At 44.3% G+C, this 24574-nt stretch overlaps 2 protein-coding genes across 2 annotated transcripts in view; both read left to right on the top strand.

Moving 5' to 3' along the window:
- The window catches only part of LOC101627977 (aldehyde oxidase 4), a 54691-nt gene extending 53849 nt beyond the window's left edge, over positions 1-842 (top strand). Inside the window, exon 34 of the mRNA XM_004674833.2 lies at positions 716-842. Within this exon, the coding sequence (XP_004674890.1) occupies positions 716-769 (54 nt within the window). The 3' untranslated portion in view covers positions 770-842. The remainder of the gene's footprint in view (positions 1-715) is intronic.
- An 8826-nt stretch (positions 843-9668) lies between these two features.
- LOC101627752 (aldehyde oxidase 2-like) overlaps positions 9669-24574 on the top strand; it is a 78011-nt gene continuing 63105 nt past the window's right edge. The window contains 9 exon segments of the mRNA XM_012724752.1: positions 9669-9722; positions 11831-11903; positions 13546-13642; positions 14503-14611; positions 15978-16104; positions 18723-18781; positions 19886-19975; positions 22507-22587; positions 24287-24431. Of these exon segments, the coding sequence (XP_012580206.1) occupies positions 9669-9722; positions 11831-11903; positions 13546-13642; positions 14503-14611; positions 15978-16104; positions 18723-18781; positions 19886-19975; positions 22507-22587; positions 24287-24431 (835 nt within the window).

Raw genomic sequence — 24574 nt, 5'->3', positions numbered from 1 at the left:
AAAAAGAAAAATCTCATTTTGCCTCTACCCGCTACTTCCTATATACCTCAATGCAAATGCAAAATGAGTGCACTTCTTCCAGTGATGATCTCATTGTACCAGACCAAAAGAAAATCACACTCAATTGACCAGTGTTAATGACCATCATGGTAGGTTAAACATTTTGTGAAAATGCAATTGATATGGTATTTTGATATTTGATAAAACTGATATTTATAATTACCTCACTAACTAAATTAACTGAGTAGATATTTTGCCCAATCAATTATTCAGAAAATACCCATTAAGCAAACTAATAAAAATCATTTAAATGACAATGTCAATTCAGTGGGCACCTTTGATAAGTCTTATAATTACACACCAATATAACAGTTCATTTTCCAGTTGCTAAAAATATGCCTACAGCCATCATTAGAGGCTGTTTTGCTATTGAACTGCCTGCTGCAGCCCTAAATGAGCCGTTGGTATAAAATTAGACTGAGCTTTGTGCTTTGCCTTGAAAATTAGTGAGTTTCTGAGTAAGTTGTATCTCATCCCAAACATAAGAAGTTTATGAGAAAAAGATGCATGACTCATGAATATTATGTAATTTGATGAAACAAGATGGACGTTTGACTTGTTCTTTTTTAAAGCCATATTGCTTCTGAGTTAATGACTTTCTTCATCTAACAGCATTCTATTAATAATTATCTTCCTTCTCTTGATCTTTTTTTAGATCCCCAGAGATGACCCTTCAACATTTACACCTTGGTCCATCCAGGTGTCTTAATCCTGTGTATTCTTAAAAAATGAGAAACAGAGTTCACTGTTGCCCTTAAAATTTTCAAACTGGAGCAAATATAGGCTGGCTTTTAATTGTTAAGAATAATTTTAGCATCTTGTCATTATTCTCTGTAGTTTAAATCACCGCATGACTAAATTTTAAAAAGCAAATTTTCCAAAAGGTATAATGAAGCTTAGAATCAAAAATCCTTCTTTTCGTTTGCATTACCCTAAAGATCTACATCATCATGATTTGAAAACATGGTGGAATTTTCTTTACCCTGCAGTCTTTTTAGACTGCCTGTGCTGGGCTCTTCAGAAGCCTGTTCATCCACAAAATCATCTACCCCCCAAAACTCCCAAGATTGACTTCCTTAAAGCCAGTAGTAACTGATAGTAACAGTCTTGCCTGGAAAAGCCTATGGTTTAGAGTGCTTGTCAATTGCTATGGTGTAAACACCCCTACTTAGCCAACTCCAAGTCACTGCTGTGCCTTTTCTGAATGTGGAGAAGCCACTCCCTGCAAGGGTTCTCAGGAGCCCACCCCTGCAACCCCACTCAGCTCTCAGGTCCCTACCCCTCCACTTCCCCCCCACTGAGGTGTCTGGAAGTAAACCACCCAGAGCCTCCAGCTGTCCCTAACCACCAGGAGCCAAGTGTGGGGTGCAGCATCTTCGCACATAGGAAACCACCCCAGCTAACTCCACTCACTCTGCTGCCCTCATGACTTAGTATCTAAAATGTGAAATTATTGCCATCTTCCTTCTGCCATACCAAAGGAGCCCAGAATCCTCAAGCTTCTTTTTCTGTTATTTCTCAGCTATTTGACATCACATTTTCCCAAGGAAATGAAATCTTAATGCTAGAGAGGATGTTCAATTCTCTGAGAGATTTGAAAACAATCAATATTAATCACTTGTCAGGGAGCTGTGTGCCAGATCTTAAAGCTCTGCATGTATTAATAGTGATTTTGTGGTGGAAGAATAAACGTTACAATTATTTATGTGCGTGTGTGACCAGACTGAAAGAAGAGAGCAGCAGTAGAAAGGAAAGGCCTCTTTCCAGAAAAAAGTCTCACTACTGCTCCTCTCTCAGTCTAAGAGCGGTATGTGAGTGTGTGTTTACCTGGATATTTTTTAAGTGTCTGCAATTCACTCAGTAATCTAGATTGCCCGGAGCCCAACCCACAAAAACACTGTGCCCACAGAACAATAAAAATAGGGTCACTGGTATATTTTTTAGCGGTAAAATAGAAGACACGTGTGTCACAAGCACACATTAAGTTTTAAAATATTTATTCCACAAGCCATGTGACAAGACTTCTGAAAACACAGAAATTGAATTTTTACACAGTACGTCTGATGATTTCAGTATATTCGGTTAACTTGAAGAATTGGAGTTGGGGAGTTGTACTATATTCTAAAAATAGAACACTGGAAACAATAACTGATTTCAAATATAGTATTATTACTATAATGCATTTAAATCTGACAATTTATAGTATCTCTACTGCAACCTTAATCCATATTATTAAATCAGATAAGTAGCTATTGTCTGTCTGATGTGAAAACGTTGTATAGTGGTAATTGCACTGAACGTGTAAGACAATCTTTTTAACCAATGGACTCAGGCTAACAGTCACACTGCCTTTCAATGACAAAAGCTTTACTGCTGATTAACTGTGGGTTAATGAAAGTTGTCAGAAAAGAAATAGCTGTGCCCTTCAACGTCAAGTGCCATGGTGGTTCTCAGGCTGCCTTACCAAAGTTTATGGTGGAGCCATTTCATCCCACACTTTCCTACCACTTCATGAACACCAAGGGAGTGGAGTTGAATGGAGAGAGTTAGGGGCAGGGAGATGGTTTTTGGTTCAGTATAGGTGGAAGCACAAAATGGGAGAGGTCAAAACGAGGTTTGGACAGGTCTTAGGTATCTGTGTTGTTTCTTCTTTAATCCTCTATACTCAGTACTATCCCTTTTTTTTTTATTAAGATTTATTTATTTGTACATACAGAACTGGGGTACAGGCCAGAGGCTCATGGGCGGTGAGAGGCTTCACCAGAGACAGAGGGGAACAGAACAGGCAGATCGACGAAGTACACTGCTGAGGGGAGCAGCGGGTGGGCCAGGAGAGGTCTGCCACACCATGTGGTCACCTCCCGGGCAGGCGGGGATCGAACTCATGCGGAAGTGGCTTTAGCTTCTCAGTGCTGTGCTTTAACCCACTGCACCACCAAGGAGGGCCAGTACTATCTCTTTTTTCTTTGCTGAGGTCCAACTGGCTTTGTACTAGTTTTGGGTGCACAATGTAGCAATTCCCTGTTTGTATATATTGCAGATGATCACCACCTTAGCTCTAGTTCACAGCTGTCAAATCATACATAGTTACAACTTTTTTTTAATGATGAGAACTTTAAAGATCTACTGTCTCACCCCCCTCCCCCCACAGCACTAAGAAAGCTAAAGTCACTTGAGCATGAGTTCAATTCCCGCCCCTGAGGTGATCCACATGGCGCTCCTGACCCGCCAGCTTCTCCCCTCAGCAATGTACTCAGCAGTGTACGATCTGCCTGTTCTGCTCCCCACTCTGTCTCTGGTGGATCCTCTCATTGCCTCTAGACCTCTGGCCTGTACCCCACTTCTATATCCATAAATAAGTTAGTCTTAAAAAAAAATCTACTGTCTCAGCAACTTTCACATATGTGATATAGTATTGACCACAGTGTCCATGCTGTCCATGTCCACGTTACACCCCTGAGATATGTTTATTTTATTATTGGAAATTTCCATCTTTTGCCCAACCCCCCTCCCCATGACCTTCATCCCCTCACCCCTACCTGCCCACCACCTCTGCAGTCACCAGCCTGTTCTCTGTACCTATATATTTGACACTTTTGAAAATGTAAACTGGTCATGCTCTTCACCCTACAAGACCAGGGTCACATCCAAGGTTGAGTTCCCTAGAAGCAGATGCAGAGACAGAATTTGGGGAACAGACTGTTTCTCGGGGAAAGGTTGAGGAGCAGAATTGGGCAGTGGGACGCTGTGATGCAGAACCCAGAGGAGCTGTCCTGTGTAGGTGGAAAGGGAGAGGCCTGTGAACCTCCACATCGCTCAGCCACCAGGGAGGCTGCCCCAGGGCGGACGTAGCCTTGAGGAAGGAGGCATCTGCCCTTGCAGCAGGCCTCAGCTGGCCGCTGGCCGGCCAGCACTGACCACCCTTCCCAAACTGGGCGCAGGACCTTTTTCCAAGGGGGTCTGGTGGTTGATGTCCAGTCTCCTCTACAGATCTCTTAAAGCTCCTCCTCTTGATGAAAGGTGAAGTCTTCCCTAGGTGTAAGCACCAAGTCCATGTAGTTATGCACTGGATGAACTACCTTTATAAACCAGAATAATTTTACATTCAATAAAGTAAATGATTGTATAGATATATACACACATATATATGTAAAATTTTGCTATTTTAAATCAGTACTTACCCCAGAATCCCATGTTGTATGTTTGATGTTTGCTGTATGCTTTTCTTACTTATACAAAAGCATTTTTTAAATTCAAATTATCAGCCTACTGTTTAGCAGATGTTATTATTAATTGCAAATAAAGCTTCAGAGAAAAGTCTCTTGCTTGAGTTTCATTATCTATAACTGATACTAGGTCTGCATAATAAATTGATTTGTTCTGCATAAATAAGCAACCACGCACAAGTGTTTAAGGAAATATAACATTCTGCAGAGCTCTACAGTACTGAGTCCTGGATTGACAGAAAGCAGGTCTGTGAGAAGCATTATAAGAAAATGTAAGCAACATCCACCCGAAGGGTGTGATCCTTTACCTCTGAATCATATGGAACATCATACTCCAATGTTACCTCAATAAGAAGAGATAAAGCATAACTGGCATCTTACTATAAAAATTGTTCAGTTGTTAAAAAAATTTAATTTATCCCCAAGGACAGGTGAATGCCTAAATATTAGTTATCATAGGATATATTTAATATGTAACGTCTTCCCAAGACTGCTGTCACAGAATTATGGTCTTCAAGTCAACCACGTAATTTGCCTGCTAGAGACTATACTTCAACACTATAAGACAATACTCCCTCTTTGTCATTTATTAAATTTGTGATTTAAAAGGTTTTTTGCTTAAATTTATCATTAAATGTGTTAAAGCTGCCCTAACAACGTGCCATTGATGGCTTAAAACAGCTGAATGTTGTTCTCTTCCAATTCTGAGTGCTAGAAGTCCGGAATCACAGCACGGACAGGACCACCCTTCCCCTGAAGGCTCTGGGGCAGGGGGGGGTGGGTGTCTTCCTTGCCTCTCCTCAGCCAGCGGTGTTTGCCAGCAATCCCTGCCCTTCCCCGTCTCGTAGGCACATTTCAGCCTCTGCCTCTCACATCACATGGCTGCCTTCTCTGTGTGCCCCTCTGTCTCCAAATCCCCCCCTGCTTACAGCAACAGCCATCATTGGACATTACAGCCCCCAATAACCCAGTATGACCTTATCCCAATCTGACAACAGTTACAAAGACCTCCTTTCCAAATAAGATCAGCTTGAGGAACACACTTCAATCCTTAATAGGCCCCCTTACATGTTTTTATTTGTCAAATAAAACATTTATTCACATTAAGTAATATTAGCATCATTTAATTCATAAAAAAATAATTGCATGTGACTTAGAAATAAATAATAGTATTTCTTTTTTATTAAATAAAGAACTAGATCCAGTCTCATTCTTGCGAAGAGGCACCAGCCCCAGGCTACCCAAGGCAGGTGACCCTAATCCACATCCCATGGGCTGTGGGCTAGAAGCTGCCAGGCTGCCAGGGCCCTGTGGAGGGAACTGAGGAAGGTGGGCCAGATGCTGCTCCTGACTCTTCACACTGGCCCAGACCCAGGGGCAGGAAGGAGCAGCCCACCCATGTGGCCGCCTGTCCTGCTGTTCACTCAACGTCAAATTTCTTCTCTATGTCCATCCCTACCCCAAATGACAAACTCTCCTCCAGCTTCACAGTTTTGGGGGTGCAGATTTCTAGGCAGTCCCCAGCCAGTGAGGGAAAGAAGCCCTCTGCCTCTTAGCCTGAGGCCCCACTGATACCGAACTTCCCATGAACCCTGCAGCTGCTTCATTCCCAGAGGCCAAAAGACTGGAGGGAATGGAGTGCACCTCAGAGTGGAGAAGGGTGAGGGCTGTTAGTCCGCTCCACAGGCACATGGCCAACCTAAGGGTGCTAGAGACTGCCACTGCCCAGCTTCTGGCCCATGTCCCATCTCTGGGCATTGAAAAGTGTAAAATAGCAGATCCCCAAAGGCTCTGAGCTAGTAGCTGGTACTTTTCCATTTACAGCAGAGTAGGGTTTGTTAGGGTTTTTTCCAGAAAAAGGTTGGTTGAATTGTGGGGAAGGGCAATGTCAGAGAATAGTAATTCTTCATTGAGTCAAGGCATTATTTGATGTAACTCATGAAACATTTTTTCATAACAAATATACAAGCACCTGGATCAATATAGGTGGAGTTTCTTCCACCCACCAGAACAATCCACTTAAAGGTGAAGAAACTAGTCTCCCTTTTCATTAAGGAAAAACAAAACCAATAAACAGAAAAGAAGAAGCCGAAGCTGCTTTGTTCCATTGTCTTGAGAGTCAGATAACCCTGGCACAGGGGACGCCTGCCTTCTGACTGTGGGAAACCTTGCGCTCACTCTGAAGTGAATGCATTTCACCTCAACTTCTTAGGGCCTTGACAGATTCTAAAAAAGAGGAAAGCAGAGAACTTTAGGTCTCACCCCAGTCTTCTCGATTGAGCAGCAACATTCTTATATGAGTTGTTTACACTTCACAAGATTTCATTCAAACAAAAGTTTCCCAGCTGAAACAAGTTTGAAAAACACTCCCTAAAGCCAGGCAAGGTCAGTTTTCAGTGTCCCAGTATTGGGTTACATAATCCAAAGTCCTTTATATTTTCAAAACCCAGCCTTAGTACTCTACTGCTGTTCTTCTATGTTACATGTTTGTATTGTATGTTGATGCTGAAGCATTTATTCTTATCTGTTTCAGAAGGATATCAGGGCATGATTCGTGCTTTTTATTGAGTGTCCATTTTTCTGTAAATGGGAATTGTGTGCTCTTTGGGTTCATGGGTTTCCTCTTAAAAGGCAGCATGCTGTGGTGAACAGACTGTAGAACATGCGAACCAACCCCTGCATCAGTACTCCCCAGGTGGAAGCAGCCAGAAGGAGGGCTCCATCCCCACATATCACTCTCTCCTCAGCCTGCCTCCCCCACTCCCTATTCTCACGAAATCAGCTCCTGCTTATCTTTCAGGCCTAGCTGTCCTCCCCCAAAACAAAGCTAAATCTCTGTTTATACACTTCTCGCAATGGTAAATAGCTAATCTCATATTAATTCTCTCTTACTAACCATGAGTTCCTTAGAGGAAAAAACCTATCTTGTTTCGCACTGTGCAAGGCCAGTGCTCAGTAGCTACTGTTGAGTGAGTGAATGAATGAACGAATGACGCCTCCTCCATGTAACTATTGTAGGTAATCAGCCGAGCATTTGTTAACCTCAACCAGTGAGCATTGGGGGGCACACAGTCAGCCAAGAGCTTATTCCCTTGCTGGGAAAATGAGAAGCAAACATCGAAAAGATAAGCAATTATTAATGCCAGATAAGAGGCAAGTTTCCCATTTCCTGGCTTATTAAGTGAAAATTTAAAAAGCCACTGGTATGACTTGCAGGTGCTTTTAGAATGAAGAGAAAAGGGAGGTTTCATCCTACCTTTCCCTACCTTTGATGGTAGGGAAAGAGGGAGGGTCATAGAGGGTCAGAAATTGGGCCATTATCATTGCAGCCAGGGGGAAGCCTCCTTCAGGCAGTCAACATTGCATGAACACTGTGTAGACACATTCTGGGCCCTTGGGGACATGGCAGTGAGTGGAAAGTAACGTCACTGCCCTCGTGGAGCTTACATTCTAGGGAAATATCCAAGTACCTGTGTTGGATAGTAGTGAGCGATAGAGAAAATGAAAGTTGCTGAATAAATCCACAAGATGGTAGGAGAGTGATGGGCCACTTTAAATTGGGTGATCAAACAAGAGGGCAGCAGTCAATGACTGAGAGAAGCAAAGTCAAAGCAGGACACATCACGTACTCCAAGGCCTTAGGAAAGAACGCAGCACACCCAGGGAGCAGAGGAAAACCGTAATCTCTATTGTGAACAGGGGAGAAAGTGGGTGAAGATGTGGTCAGAGAGGAGGGGGGCCAGGCCCATGGAGCCAGCCAGGGAGGCACAAGAGACTGTGCCAAGGGCAGTGAGAAGCCATTGGGAGGCTTCAACTAGGAAAAAGCCAGGTTTGAGCTGAAGAATGATGACGAGAATTGCTTGGGAAGCAAGAATTTTTATTTTATTTATTTATTTATTTATTTTGAAAGGCAAGAGAGTCTCAGACCAGAAACACAGACTGTGGGAGACTGCACACAGTGATGAAGGGGTTTCGATCTCAGACTTGAAGCCTCAAAGAGCTATGGGGATATTTCTAGCAGGAGTGACTTGATCAAAAAGAGCTACCTCCAGGTTTCTCCTATATCACAGCGTGATCTCCAGCATCTGTTTTCATGAACCTGAAAAGTTCAGAAACTTTTCAATACCTGCAAAATATGCCCACATAACACCAAAAAAATGTGCAGGTGTGTACACATTCGACTCCACAGGTCTATGAACACCGGTAAGCTTGGGACCCAGGCGTTAGAATTATAAAGAAAACAGAAAGTGTCAACTACATTTGACTAGGGGTTGTTTTCTGGAATAACTCCTGGTGGGAAGGACTCTGAAGTCACATCTGGAGCATGACAGAAGGTGGATCTGCCTCAGTGATCTAAGTCACGAGGGCGCCAGGTCTTCATTGTTTGGCCAAGGCCCTGTTGCCTAAATTCACCTTTAGCCAAGGGCTGGCTTCACATCCTCATGAAGGAAGTGTTCAGAAACACACAGGTTTCCTCCCCTTCTGACACCAGACCACGCAGGTGGTGACCTGCTCAGCCTTTATGAGGCCAAATCCTGGACATTCTTTAAGCTGAAAGAATAAGAACTTCTGGCTTTGTTTCCAGATATCTAACTGGAGATGATCAAAAGATCAAACAGGGTGTTTCATTGAAGCATTTGTCTATAGACTTACAGATCTGTGAAGCGAGGACATCTCCCTTTCAGCTCCCATTTTATCATTTACTATCTGCAGTACTGATTTCACCAATCTCAGTCTATTTACAAAGCAGTGCCTTGAATAGATCACTGTGTTCAGTGGCAGGATCCTGTAGGTGGGGGTGAAGTAGGAACAGTATAAAAGGGCTGGTACACGTGACACCCCACACCTCCACTTTTAACTACGGCACAGGCTGCACTGGCCCAGAGGGTTCCATATGAGGAGAGGTTTCTTCAGATAGAATAAGAAAAAAGTTGGGCAAGAGGGAAGTCTCAGAAAGCTCACTACTAGTTGCTTTTGAGAAGAATAAAATCCATCCAGAAAATAATCCTGAGGCTGAGGCAACATACAGTGGGCTTAAGCTTAGATTGTTATTTATGATTTTCATATGGATTCCCTCCAACTTCAGAAAAATCAAGAAGTGTGGGCTAAGTCCTGAGCCAGTTTCGAAGTCGGGATTGGTGGGAGGCAGAGGAGGCGTAAGCAAGAGGTGGGGCGCACAGCTTCCCTTGGCTTAAAAGGCCAGGAAGCAAGGACTACTCCACCCCACCCACCGGCCCTTCTCTCTGGGCATCCAAACTGCCTGCACCTACTACCCAGGGTGGAATAGCAGTGGCGTAAGCCTAATTCTGCTCATTTCTGTGGCTGGTGCCAACGAACATTTCCACCTAGAGTCGGAGGGTGAAACTGACTCACACAGGTGCAATGCCTTGCCCTCCAAGATCGGATGAGTTGGTTTTCTTTGTGAACGGGAGGAAGGTAAGTGTTGGGTGACACTGCCGGGCTTGCAGAGACAGGTGTTCCTGAGGGGAACACCTTTGACTCCTTTGGGTTGAGCCCCTCCCTGGCCAGGAGCTAGGAACCCATGTTAATGTAGCTGTCTCCCCTCAGCCAGAGCTCACCCTCTACGAATGTGGAGACGTGGTAGAATATTGGTGTGAATCAAAGCTACCGTAGCATCAGATGGTCTGGATTCCAACCCTGCTCTGTGATTTGCTGTATATCCTTAAGCAAGTTATTTCACCTCCCCAAACTGCAGAGTACCTATCTCTAGTATCCAAGTGCTGTGGCAATTATGAAGATTAAAAGAAGGGTCGTCCTTGGCTGATTGGGGAACCCCTAGGTGCTTATAAGAGCACATAGCACTGTGCCTGACAAACAGGAAGTCATCAATCTAACAATATATCTTGACCCTCAAACCAGTAGGATATGAAATAGAGCCTTCTTTGTTTTTTCGACTTCATTTTTCTGTTGTGGCTCCATCAGACAGAATTAGTTGAAATCTAATTGCAGTCCATGTTGAATCCCCTCTTTCACTGGGTAGCAGTTAAATGTCTGGGGCCACCAACATGACAGGAGAGGGAGTTTACCCATTGCCTCTCTTCCCTGGCATCTCCCCGTCTCTCCACACAGACTACTAGCTAACCCTCAGGGCCTCTGCCAGATCCTCTCCTCTGTGAGTCTCTATTTCAAGGGAACCACTTCCCTGGGGTCTTGCCACCTTTCCTCCAGAAACACTCAGCCCACATATCTTACAGACCTAATTGGGATTGGTCATGCCCATGTCCACTCTAACTCCCAGTGCCAGAGAGGGTGCAAGAAAGGAGGATCAATAGAGCTGCTAAGTCCTCACCACTTGCCTTCTGCTCTCTCGCCTGTATCCGGTCACGGCAGCAAACCCCAGGCATTCTTCCAAAACTATCATTCATGAACTAAGTCCTTACTGTTTGTTCCACCGGCCTAGGCTTTGACACCCCTTCCTCTCTCTTCTGCCCTGCATCACTTCTGAGTCATGAGCCCAGAATGAAGTAGTTGCAGCCAGAATAGGAAATAAGTCAAGGGCTTGATTAAATGCAACTTTGTGTAGTGGGGAGTGGGAATCAGCTAGATAATAGAAATATTATTTGACCATGTTCTCAATAAGTGTTTTTAAAGGACCTGAAGAGGAAATAAAGGCTTCTTCTTTCATTGATTGGAGCCCCCTAGGTACAAAGAGCTGTTGAGTTATTATATCTCAACTTGGAAGACTCTTATGAATGTGTTTATTGTTTGAAGTCTACACAAGTTCATGTTTCTCCTCAGGGACAAAGGAAGAACTTAACACAATTCTACTGTATCTTCCTTTCCACTAGTGTGATAGTATGACTGGAGACCCAAGACAAAGCAAAGGAAATATCCCAAATGAGCAAATGGAAAGAAGCACCCAAGAGGGCCCTCCACAACTTTGAATGCTAACTCCCTCACTTTTAAGGAGCAAGAGGGGGAAATTCAAATGTCCCACCAGAGCCACACTAAGTTCTGGACTGGGCCACAAGGCTCTGCTGGGAGTGGAATAGTGCCACCTAGGGTCTCTCCAGGTGACAGCGACTCCCTCCCACCTCTCCTCTCTGCCACCCACCCGGAAGACCCTTGTTGTTATCAAATGTACTCCCCACTAGAGATGTCTCAGAGGTGCCAGAATATAGAAACCCTTCTACCTTACTTTCACCACTGCCCAAGAGCCTTAATTACACCACACACACACACACACACACACACACACACACAAGTCCTTCCCCAATTTTAAGTATATTAAGAATACAAAAAGTAGGTGGAAGATTCCCAAAAATAGCTAGATCATGGGAAAAGCATGAAAACTAAAGCTGTCCTTACACAGCAAATCACACAGACCTTTGTTGCCACACTTGCTTGGTGAGTCTTTGCTCTTCAAAAATGATTTCAGAGAGTTGTTTGCCCTCAGACCACAGAAACAGGCAGATTCCAGTGGGCCTAAATCCTACCCAAACCCTCAAACCAAGCAGCCCACAGCATTCTCCTGAATCACTGCTTCCAACCCCATAACCTTCTCTTTCCTGTTTCCACTGCAGGTGATAGAGAGGAATGCAGACCCAGAAGTCACACTGTTGACCTTCCTGCGAACAAACTGGACCCTTTGAGCGAGTCTTGGCCAAGTCTGTGTTTGTCTTAAAGCTTAGAGCAGCTGTGATTATGAGTATTAGCCAGTCCCCTCCACCCTGGCTCTCTCTTTGCTTTGGCAATGGTCTTAGGGTATTAAGTGAATCGGGTTATTTGGAGAAGATGAAGTTTCCCCAGGGTTCTTTATATCTTAATTTAATAGTAGTGAAATAGAAGCTAAGCTCTTTATTTCAGCACTGATTATTCCTTTAAGGGCTTTCCAGATTCCCAAGAGGGTGGTTATGTAATAGTGACTTGTGTTGCAAGTACCCTGCCCCAGAAGGAAACCAAATTTTTCAGATTCACAGAAAGCATGTGTCATAGGAAAAGACTGCCCTTTCCTATATCAGTTTTCTTAAAGCCTATTCCCCCACCAGTTGATATTCTGAAATACAGACCTTCATCATGGCAAACATATTTTAATCAGTAAATCAAATGATAACTCAAAGAAGCCAAAAAAAAAAAAAAAGAAATTACAAATAGGTGGAATGGACTCCTCGTCAAGTTTTGGTCGACAGTCCACATGGTTTTTAGTTAGTTATCAATGCTTGAAAATTACAAAATTTCAACAACTTTTAAGTTGAGATTATGCTCAGCTTCTAATGACAAATGGGAGAAGAGTCATTCCATGAGCTCATCCTCTCTCAAACTGGAGCGTGACCCCCTGCCCCACTGACACCAAGCCCACACCGCTCATTCATATAGCCTGTCTGAGAAGTAGCTGACACTGTGGGTTAACTTAGATGAATAAGCCCTATGACCTAAAAGAAAAACCAGTGACCCTGCAGTCTTCTTACCTTGACTGGTTAATGACATCCAATCCCATAATTAGGGGAAAGGACACCGGGAATAAGGGGTGGAGGTTGAGTGTAGATTCAGGATTGGACCAAATCAAAAAAGAGGGTCAGTCAAGGGAGGATTTGAAAATAAGAATATGTGCTTTATTCCAAGGCTCACTCACTAGCATTTTTTTTTAAGATTTATTTATTTTTGCATACAGAGTTGGAATACAGGCCAGAGGTGCAGGGGCGGTGAGAGGCTTCGCCAGAGACAAAGTGGGGAGCAGAACAGGCAGATTTACGAAGTACATTGCTGAGGGGAGCAGCAGGTGGGTCAGGAGAGGTCTGCAGCACCATGTGGGTCACCTCCAGGGCTGGGGATCGAACTCGCACTGAAGCGGCTGCAGCCAGCTTGCAGTACTGCGCCCTAACCCGTTGTACCACCAGGGAGGGCCACCCTCACTTGCTTTTAAGTGAATTACAAATTACTGGACAAAACTGGTAATATAGCGAGCTTCCCCAAATTATTTCTTCTTTTAGCAACCCAAAAGAAGAGCTAAAATAATACCCGATACCAAAATAAATCATTTCAAAGATCTTTTCAATCCGTTATCCTACGAGATGCTTATGATAAGCCTGTGAAGATAGAGACGATAGCGACTTACCCTCTTTGTAAGTGAGAAACTCCGGAGAGAGCAGTGCGGTGAATGTCATGCAGCAAATGAGCTACACAGCGTCCCTGACTGAGACCCGGAGGCAGATGTCCCCTCTTCCCCAAGGACCTTCCTCTCTATTCACTGTAGCGGCAGCATGTCCTCCTTGGCACATTTTCCTTGACGCCCCCTCAGTACGCCTCACGGGAACCAAGGCCGCCTGCGGAATAGGAGGCTGCGGCGCCTGCACGGTGATGGTGTCCGAGAGTGACCCCGTGTCCAAGAGGATAAGGTACCTGCCCAGGCCAGACCCGGTTCCTCTGCCAGCCTTCTGTGCTCACCTCGCAGCAGCGGGCGTTTGCCGAGCGCCTCCTAAGCTCGGGATTCTCACCCTCTCTGGAATTAGACTCTGCTGAAAGTGGGATCAAAGCTATGTGTTATCGTCCTTGAGAACGCAGAAACTCGACAGTTTCAGGGCGATGATGAAGGATCCCTGCGGAGTTAAGGATCCCTGCGGAGGCCAAACATTCATCTCACAGTTAGAAAACTGAGATTCAAAGAGATGAGCGGCTTGTACATGGTCGTACACTTAGCAAGCCATAGGACGAGGACTTGAGCCCACGTTTCTCGCTCTGAAGCTGATACTCCTTCTGTTTTCATTGCAAGGATATAGGGCTTTCATTAAGGGCTAGATTCTAGGATTTGAATTCTGGGATTCAGTTCACTGGGCCTGTGTCTATAGCACACACGTTTCCCGCCCCCAACACCTTTGTGTGACATAGAGTTTAAAATTAACTTTAAGAAACATTACTAGGTGTGGGTGAAAGATACAGGTCTGCCTTCAACCTATTTGGGCTTGAGTGAACACTGGTTGAGCTCCAGCCACACTCCTGGTGACAAGAGCCTGTTCCCACTGGTCCCAGGTGCATCTCTTCTGGAGTTGGAAAGTTTTCTAGAGTTCAGAATACCAGGTTCACCCTGATGGACCCACCCTTGCTTACAGGTGATAGTTAGCAGTGGGGACTTTGAATTCATCTACCCAGTTACTCCTCGGGTTCCCCAGCCCCCACGCTGAATGCCCTCCTTGGTCCCCAGGTACCCACAGGGCAGGACTGAGCACTCCCACTGGTTATCCTTGTTTCTCACACACAGACACTTCTCTGTCACTGCGTGCCTGGTGCCCATCTGCTCTCTGTATGGAGCTGCTGTCACCACCGTGGAAGGAGTTGGAAGCATCAAAACCAGACTTCATCCTGTGCAGGTAAGTTTTCATAATCATCCCAATGAAAATAATCCTAAATTTTAATTCCTCAACTTTCTCTTTCCAACCAGTTGACTGTGCTGCCTGAGGTGTCTAGGTTGTGGCCAGGCAGGTAGGAGCTGTGGCCATCTATTATTCAAGATGATAACCTGCTAAGTAATGTAAAAGAAAGCTGGAGAACCAGCCACATTTTCAAAGTGATATTTTTTTTCTTACTCCTCCTACTTGAATGAAAAGCAGAGTTAATAAAACATTGATGCGTGCCATTGGACTGTGGTCAGGAATAAATATTGTGCACAGGATACTGTGCACAGACTAAAAGCCTCTGAAGCCAACAGAATAAAATTCAAGATCATTTCCTGGAGCATGGAGATTTTAGGAGTAAAATCAGAATTGAAGGTGACTATCCTTTAGCACAAAGATAATCACTTCTCTACACCTTAACGTGAAGCTGGGACACAAAGACTGGTTTTGAGTGCTGTGACACATTGGCAGGAAACACATCCCTTCCTCTGTTACTGTCAGGAGCTCTGAAGCACCGTAGGTCCGGGCCCACCAACACTGTGACTCCTTCCAGGCAGAGGGGCCCAAGGGTCTCTGGGTTTAACCACAGAAGAATCAGTTCCAGGATGTTCTGCAAGACATCAAGGAGAGTTGTATAGAGGGCAAAGAGGTTGTTCACAGCAGAGTCTATAAGCCTGAACCCCAGGGCTACATTGTCTTCTGAAATCTAGAGCAGGACTGCCCAAACCATCATCTGCCTAGGAGTCCGCTTAGGGAGCTTGCTAAAAGGAGCTTTAGAGCAGCAGTCAGAGGTTCTGCACATCCTACGAGCTCCCGGCAGGATCCACACTGCCAGCCGAGCGCTGCTCTCCACAGTGCAAGGTTCCGGGACCCAGAATGAAATCCTGGACCTTGGACTATAGAGCTCCTTTTGAACCAACACAAAGAACTTATAGAAATACACTGAGGCCAGCAGGAGATTTTAGCCAAATCTGTGGGTAAGGGGTGGCCCCGTGGTCAGAAATTAGCTGGTCAGGAAGTGGAGGTGTTCAAATGTGCACACACTTTCCTTATAATGATTGATTGCTGGAGATTTCTCATTCTGGGAATGGAGGCAGCAAGCTGCTAATTCCCAACTAGAAAGATCTGGGCACTTGACCTTTCAAAATGATTGCAATGCTAGAATTCAGTTTTGCGTCACCTCCCTGAGAGGCAGCGTAAGAAGGGGAGCCGGCCAGCCCTCCTCCAGGGAGCACTGCACTACCCCAGGAGTGGGTTCCTCGTGGCAGAGGGGGGACAGAGGGGGCGTGACCCCTGGCGAAGGCAGCACTCAGAAGGCAGTGACCCATCCGTGTGCTTCCAGGAGCGGATCGCCAAGACCCACGGCACCCAGTGCGGGTTCTGCACGCCTGGGATGGTGATGTCCATGTACACACTGATCAGGAACCATCCGCAGCCCTCAGAGGAGCAGCTCATGGAAGCCCTGGGTGGTAGGTGTGCCCCCAAGGAAACCCACCCACCCCGGGCCAGGAGGTAGATGTGCCTCGGCTGCCCCACCCACCTGCGGGATCATCCCAGGCCCACTGGGGCCCGCTTGGCTGCTTCTAACTAGCTCCAGTTCACCCAGGATCAGAAAAGAGTGCCAAAATGCGCCCCACTTAGCAGAGGCCTGGCTGGGGCGACCTGAGTACTTAGCAGGTGGATACACCGCCACCTTGACACCTGCTTCTCTATCTAGTCACTTATTTACCTGCCTTTGTTAGGGCTGTTATGACTAAGAATCACAAACAACAGAAATGTGTTCTTATGGTTCTGGAGGCTGGAAGTCTACCATCAGGCATCAGCAGGGTTATGCTCCCTCTGAAGTTTCTAGAAGATGTTTCTTTCTTGATTCTCCTGGCTTCTGGTGGCTAACACAGTCCTGGCACTCCTTGGCCTGTAGATTCATACTAGACCTTGCCACTATCACCTCAGGGGCTCCTCCCTGTGTGATTGTGTCAAATTTCCCTCTTCTTGTAAGGACAGCAGTCCCTGCATTGGGATTAGGACCCACCCCAATCCAGCACCACCTCGTTTTAACTTGATTACATCATGTTCACAGCTCCAGATACGTGGGACCTCCATGTATCTTTTGGGGAAGACAAAATTCAGTCCTTAGAGTTCTTCACTTAGCAAAAAAATAGATTTTTATTGTACTTTTATTTTATTTTACTATTTTTTATTTTATATATATTTTTTTTTTTACATATTCTTCCTTTTGTACAATGTGTGCTTTCTCCTCTCAGGTGTAGGCCCTACAGAATTCCCACCACCAGTTCCCCTTGCACCACAGTCCCTGTGCTCTTCCCTCCCCTGTTTTGATCCCTGCAGAATGTCTCTGACGTGGTTGCCTGTTAATTTTGTTTTTTAATTTATTATAATTATTTTTTTCCTGATTCCTTACTTGGTTCCTCTTCATTTCTTGTATAAGTGAAACCATCTGATATTTTCCTTTCTTTCTGGCTTATTTCACTGAGCATAATCCCTTCTAGCTCCATCCATGTTACTGAAAATGGCCTGAATTTATCTCAAAAAGATATTTCAAAATATGCATTGGGTTTCAGTTACCAAAGAGCATGACCTAAACATATTCCTTTGACAGAATCAATAAACATCATTTCAGGTGTCAATCATTTCACTTGATTACATCTGCAGAGGCCCTCTCCCCAAATTAAGTCATGTTCACAGTTCCAGAAGCTGGGACTCTTAGAGGCCTGCAGAGCACAGTCTCACAAGCTATCCTTTGTCAGCGGGCTTCCTTTACTCTCTGCTCCATGACAGAAAGCCATGTAAAACTACAGAAATTCATCTAACTTCCTAAGGTCTTTCAATAGCTCCTTGCCCCTCAGGCATGGCAAAGCTCAGGCTCCTTCCCCAGGCACCGGGAGGACCTCAGTACCAGCTGTGCTAACTCACGCCATCTTCTCCCTCTGTGACTCCCTGTCAGCCAGTTCTTCATATCGCAAAAAGGCCCAACTCCCCTACATTCCCACTCCTGCACCTTTGTCTGTATTTCCCCATCACCCAAAGCCTTCTCCTGCAGCCCACCAACCCAGCTTTATTCATTCTTCAAGACGCCTTCTTGGTGAAAATTTTCCTGGGTAACTGTATCCCACGCTCTTCCACACCCACCCTCATGCCTTCATCTTGGAAATGTTAGGTTCTCAGACTTTGACATGTGATGAAATTATCCTGCTTTTATTCTTCTTTAAGATTTATTTTCATTTATTCATATATGCAAAAACTTGGGTATAGGCCAGAGGTGTGGGGGGTGAGAGGATTCACCAGAGACAGAGTGGGGAGCACAACAGGCAGATATATTGAAATACACTGCTGAAAGGAGCCGCAGAGAAGACAGGAGAGGTCTGCCGCGCCATGTGTGTTAGTTCCCTGGCTGATGATCTTGGTGACTGGCAATAGCTTAATAACACTGAAACTTTAACCCCTGTGCCACAGGGAGGCCCCAAATTATCCTGCTTTTAAATCCCAATTCCTAATTCCTGAGCCTGCCTGACTCAGGTCAATTGAAGGACCAAGGATCTGCATTTTTAATGGATACCCCCAGGAAATTCTAATGCAACGATCTAAAAGCCACTGAGGAGCACTTATAACTATCCAAGGTGTGATCCTTTGTTCATACAGTGTTTGAGAAATGGCCTTTCTGTGTTTCAGGATTCCACATATCTTATATAGTGTCTGAAATACAGTTGTTGCCAATAGATAAGTGTTGAATGAGTGGATGGATAGATAGACAGATAGATGATAGATAGATAGATAGATAACAGATAGATAGATGGTAGATAGTCAGACAGGGAGACAGACAAAATAGAGATATAATAAATAATATAGACAAAATATAGCTAGATAAAATAACAGAGCTCACTCCATAGGCTGTCATCTTCTTCAGGAGGAGAAAAGAAGTTAGAATGGACAATATTCCAAGAAAAGAGAAAAAGAAATTGGACAGTCTGGTAGATATTTTAAAACCCTCAAAAAGAGCCTGGGTCTGTTTTAAGACTCTGACGATAAAAATAGAGCCTATTGACAGTCACGCTTCTTCTCTGGTTAGGTAACCTCTGCCGCTGCACTGGGTATCGGTCAATTCTGGAGAGTGGAAAGAGCTTCTGTGTGGTGAGTAGGTAGCTGTGGGGACACCCGCCAAGCAAGAATGACAGTCACACTGGTCAAGGATGGGGAGGCAGAAGTCGGCCTTTGTAGAACACCCAAACAAATGAGAAAGGACAGCAAGTGAGTTCGTGCCAGCTGACTCGTAGCGTGTTCCCCATTTGGTGAAGATTGGGTGAATGTCGCCCTTCCTTTGCTATCCACCTAGAGCTGCAGGGATTGCCCACTCATTCCCAGGGAGTACTAGGTAGATTCCAGCTTTCTGGGAGAGCTGGTGTCAAAATGGAGACTTCCTCTCTTTTCCATTTTTCTTTTCTTTTTCTTTTTTTAAAAACCTTGTATAAATGATAGTATTCAACATTGATGAATCTTGCAAGTGCTGAAAATAGCTTAATTGTTATTGCCCTGAAAAACATCTTAACTATTAATTCTGCCAGTAGGTTCACCTAAGAAAAAATCCAAAGTTGTACACAAAACTGCACATGTATAAAAAGAAATGTTCACTGTAATAGTAAATGTTTACTGTAATATTTATAAAATATAGGGGAAAATTCGGTCTATATCAATAACAAATTTTACAAAAATATTGAGGAAAATGAAATCAAGAAGACAGACTATTTTACAATCAGGAAAGTTATATTTCAAAGACATTTTAATGATCTGGATAAAGATTCATAGTGTAAATGAACCAATAAGCACATAAATGATCAAGGAACCAAAATAAAAGGTATCTGTAAATATAGTACAATCACAAATATTTATTATGTAAAAATATTACAAGCAGAATAGGGTATAATGATTCCTTTATGCTCCTCTATACTCAATGTTATTATTTTATATTACATTATATATTTGGTATATATTATAGATAACTAGTTATCTATAATATATATAATTTCATATGTTGTTTATGTATAATTTTATTTCTTAAAATAAAAGAACTGTGATGATCCCTATTCCAATAGAGTGCACCATAAGTGACCAAAAACAAGAGAAATCTCATTTAAATAGTCAGACCTTTCAAGGCATACACCCATTTAACTATTATTAAAAAGATTTTTTTTATTTAAAAGTGTTTAATCTCATGATGTTTCATCTTCTTTGCAGCTAAATGGCTGTCCACAGAAAGATACCGGAAGATGCTGCCTGGACCAGGGAGAACAGGACTCTTCCTCACCTGGCAGGACAAGGGACAATGTGAGTCCTCTGCTTCATCTTCCCACTGAGAGCTTGGCTTATGGCTGGGCTACAGACGGGGCCAGTTGTTTGATGGCCCTTCTCTGCTTTGGAATGTCCAAAGTACATGCAGGGAGAGAGCACTTTTATTTGGTAGCGGGGTAGAGTGGTGACTCAGCCTGTGCTGACTGTCCTCTTCACTGACTGGAAGGGTGGAACACACATGAAAAGTCCATCCCAGGGCTCTCCTTGGTGGTGCAACGGGTTAAAGCACCGCACTATGAAGCCCTCCAAAGCCACTGCAGCACAAGTTCAATCCCTGGCCAGGGAGCTGACCCACATGGCACAGCAGACCTCTTCTGACCCGCCCACTACTACCCTCAGCAGTGTACTTTGTTAATCTGACTGTTCTGCTCCCCACTCTGTCTCTGGTGAATGTTCCCACCCACTACACCTCTGGCCTATAGCCCAGTTCTGTATGCATAAATAAATAAATTTTTAAAAAACAAACAATCCATCCCAGTTAAAGAAAAAAGACCTCCCCCTACCACTGTAAGTCCCCTCCTTGGGGGAGGGGAGGGGAGAATGGCTTCTCTGCCCAGCCCTATGCCCATAAAGGGAGTCTCCTTCTTAGCAGAGAGAGGCCAAACAACAGTGGGGAGACTAGGAAATCCATTCAAAGTCCCGGGCTCTGTCACGGCTCCCACAGCTCATAAGTCCAGTCTAAAACATCTCATCCCCGGGCTTTGCTCTCTCAGAGATTCTGGTTTCCAAAAAGAACCACTGCCAATATCTTAATGGAATTACTTAGAAAAACTGGAATACAGGGAAAACATAGAATTGCTCCCTTACAGCAAGAAACTCTGAGAGAACAGAGCTGGCCTTAGATGAACCAGAACCCACCATCTCCTTCCTGTGTCAGTTTATTTCTATCCCTCAGACCAACCATGTTCCTCTGCTTCCTACTGTCCCCTTATTTTGATCTTATTTTGTGCAATGGAACAGAGAGTTGATGCTAGCAAAGGTGACCTGAAACTCCCTAACCTCTTCACTGAGGATCCATGCCTTGGCCAGGGCAGGCCATTCTAAAGTCTGACCCTCAATATGGCCGCCTTCTCTGGAACTCACTCTGGACAATGATGAGGTCCTGGGAACCAGCTGACTCATCTCAGCCAAACTCTTAAGGGCATGATGTTTAAACTGGAACGTGCTCCAGTATTCAGTGATAAAGAGAACGCAGTTATCATGTGGAGTTTATGGTTCTCTCATGAACTGCACTTCCTTTCCTATAGGAAAACTCACCTCATCCACTTAGTGATGCAGAGAAGCTGGGTAATCGGGAGGGTAACATCGCAGAAAGCCCTGTCTTCCACTGCAGTAGACCTGTTGGGGACAGGTGTCCCCCAACTCTCTTTAGGCTATTTAATATCTTCCATTGAGTAATGTTGTCTTGGCTAGCACATGAGGGGCCAATGTTTGATTTCTCAGCTGGGATTCATTATGCTTGTTTTGCATTTAAATCTCAGACTTGATCTTATCTCTAGGTTTTAGGGATACAGCACCTTATAGCTCCCAGATACTGCCTACCCCTTATTCCAACTAAGGCAAAAGCTGCCTATTCAGATGTGGGCTTGAGTAATTCTAAAAGCCTTAATAATATTAAAAACCGTAATAGGAAAAGGTACAAAATTTCCCTTCTGCAAACTGGAAAGACCCAAGAGAGATAGAAAAAGAAGGAAACTTGGACAAATGGCCGGCCAGTTCAAGCAGGCATTATTTCCATTTAACCTTTAGATAGGTCAAGTCTCTCTCAGAGACTCACCACCGAGCTGAGAGTGAGCCCAGTCTGTCACCCCAGAACCCGTGCATGGTCCTCTCCATGACACCCCCTCAGTCCCACCACCCCAGGCTTCTTTCCAAATTCCCTCTACCTCTGCAGGAATGTTTCCTGGGAATAAATATTCCCAAAGCTAAGTAGCCCTGATTCAGAATTGATTACAGTTTGGGTAACTTTCTTTTCTGCTTAGTTTCCTAAATACAATTTAATTTCCTAATACAGTTATTATGAGGATTCAATGAGTCATTACTACATGTAAAAATACTCAATAAATGTTAACAATTGTTATTAGAAGTGTGTGTGTGTGTGTGTGTGTGTGTGTGTGTGTGTGTGTGTGTGTGTGTGTGTGTGGACATAGATGTTCAGTGTCATCTTTACTTAAACTATAGGACTTCTCTGACCATTTAGCATTTTGAATTGTGATGTGACCTTTGAGATGCTTATGGTTACGGGAGAGGATTGCCCATTCTTGTTTGATCTTTATTGTCTTGGTGTTTCTCAGGATACCCTGAAGAATTTTATAGCATGTTTTTCCCGTTTGTATCATATTAGTGGCCCAGCAGGATTTCTCATCATGAGATTCTTGTTTAAATCTATGGTTTGGACCATCTCTCTATATAGACTAAGACAAGAATTATCATTTTACCTAAGAATTATGATGCAGTTTCCAATTGTTCTGGGCTGACAGTATCATCTTCTTCTGTCCTTTTTAAAGTTTAGCACAGAGTTATTTGTGAAAGAAGAGTTTCAGCCCTTGGACCCTACCCAGGAGCTCATATTTCCTCCAGAACTCTTGGTAAGATAAGTTGGATGTTTCATGAGCTTCTTTCAATGTGCCTGGTTATAAACAAAATTTTGTAAAACCACCGTTTCCTTCCTGGGAAGTTTTCAAATTGGGAAAATGTTTCATCAGATCAAAATGTCTATCTCTCTCCATTTCACCAACTTTGACAGATCCCTGGACACATTCCCCAGGGCATCAGTGAGGCTGTTTTAATGACTTCACATAAGTCTCACCATTGTCATCTGTAATGTGTCCCTGTGGACTGTCCCAAGTGATCCAGCTTTGCTCAGCTTCTAACCTGGCCTGTCCAGCCACTCCCCACAGGGGCCCCAGAGATCTTGCCCAGGACCCTCCCTACTCCTCGCCCTCTCTTCTATCTGCTGGGGCACCCAAGTTGTCTCATCCTATAAAGTACCTAATCCTGAAAGAGTCCTGGTGTATTTATTCATTCATTCAACAAGAAGTTACTTACTTAGCAATGTGCCAGGCACTCTTCTAAGTACTAAACATAGGAGGAAACAAAATTAACCAAAACACCTGCCCTCCAGAAAGTTGAAATCTAGTGAGAGAGACCATTAGCAAGATAATAGATAAGAGATGCAGAGGAAAAGGAGAAAAATAGAAAAGAAGAAGTGGGTAGGATACGGGGGGTTGCAATGTTAAACATTCTGCGCAGAGGAAACTTCTCTGAGAAGATAACTCTTGAAGAAATCCCGAAGGAGATGTAGGAGCCAGCTATGAGAGGGTGAGGGAAAAATCAGGCAGTGGGAGCAGCAAGTGCAAAGGGGTGAAGGTGGGAGAAGTTCTGGCCTGATCGAAGGACAAAGCAGGGCCAGCTGGAGTGCAGGGAACTAGGGGAGATAAGAGAGAAGAGGGGGCGATGGGGTTCTGGGGCAGACCTTGCTAGACTTAAGCTCTTGTTTCCTTTCACTCTGTATATAAGAGGCCACCAAGAGGTTGGACAGAGGCGGCTCCTTGAGCTCAGGCTAGGCTGGGGCTGTCTAGGTTGTTGGGGTGAAAACAGCCTGCAGTGGGGCCAGGGAGGGAGCAGGGAGCCTGGTAGGGTATGATGTCATCCTGAGAGACTGTGGGGCGGGGCCAGGCTGAGATGGGTTCTGGGTGGGTTGGGGAAGGAGAGTCAGTGAGCTTTGCTGATGGAAGTGATGTGGCATGTGTCAGAGAAAGAGGAGTCAAGCCTCCTTCTGGGGCTTTGGACAGTGGGAAGGATGGTGGCCATTTACAGAGAGGGGGAGACTTAAAGAAGCAGTGTATTCTTCCTTTAGGGAAGTGCTTTTGGGAGGTGGGGTATGAAGAGTTCAGTGTTAGACATGTTAAATTTGAGATGCGTCTTTTAGACCCAAGAAAAGACATTAGTATCCGTTCAGATGGAGCCTAGATTTCAGAGGAAATGTCCAGTCTGATGACATTCTTTTAGGACTGTGAGTAAATAATGACTTTTAAGCCATGATTCTAAATTATGTTCAACTAGTCCATATTAAAGTGTCAATGACTGGTGCCAGAATGTCTCCAAAGAGCCGCATTTAACAAATCTCACACTAAAGTCATTCTCCAGTGGATGGATGCATTATCTTTTTGATCAAGTGAAGCCGGCTCCAAAATCTCTCTAAAGGAATATAACTCCACCAGGGACCTTGCGTAACCCAGGAAGACAGGTGTGCACATAAGACGCATTCCTGTTATTTGCTCTTAGAGGATGGCAGAGAACCCAATAAAACAGACCCTGACCTTTTATGGAGAGAGGGTTACCTGGATCTCCCCTGGCACCCTCAAGGAGCTCCTGGAGCTGAAAGTGAAGCACCCTGAAGCTCCTCTCATCCTTGGCAACACTTCCCTGGGTAAGTGATGGTCTCAGACCACGAATAATTGCAAACCTACCCCCTACCCTGCTCTCGGCCTACAGAATCACCAGTTAAGGATAAAAGACTTATCTTTTATAATAAAAAGATTAAAATGTAACAATGTATCATTAAAATATGAT

Source organism: Condylura cristata, unplaced genomic scaffold (assembly GCF_000260355.1).
Source record: "Condylura cristata isolate star-nosed mole 26May11 unplaced genomic scaffold, ConCri1.0 scaffold00002, whole genome shotgun sequence".
Taxonomy (NCBI): Eukaryota; Metazoa; Chordata; class Mammalia; order Eulipotyphla; family Talpidae; genus Condylura; species Condylura cristata.
Note: the sequence above shows the minus strand (reverse complement) of the source record. Positions and strands in the feature narration are given on the sequence as shown.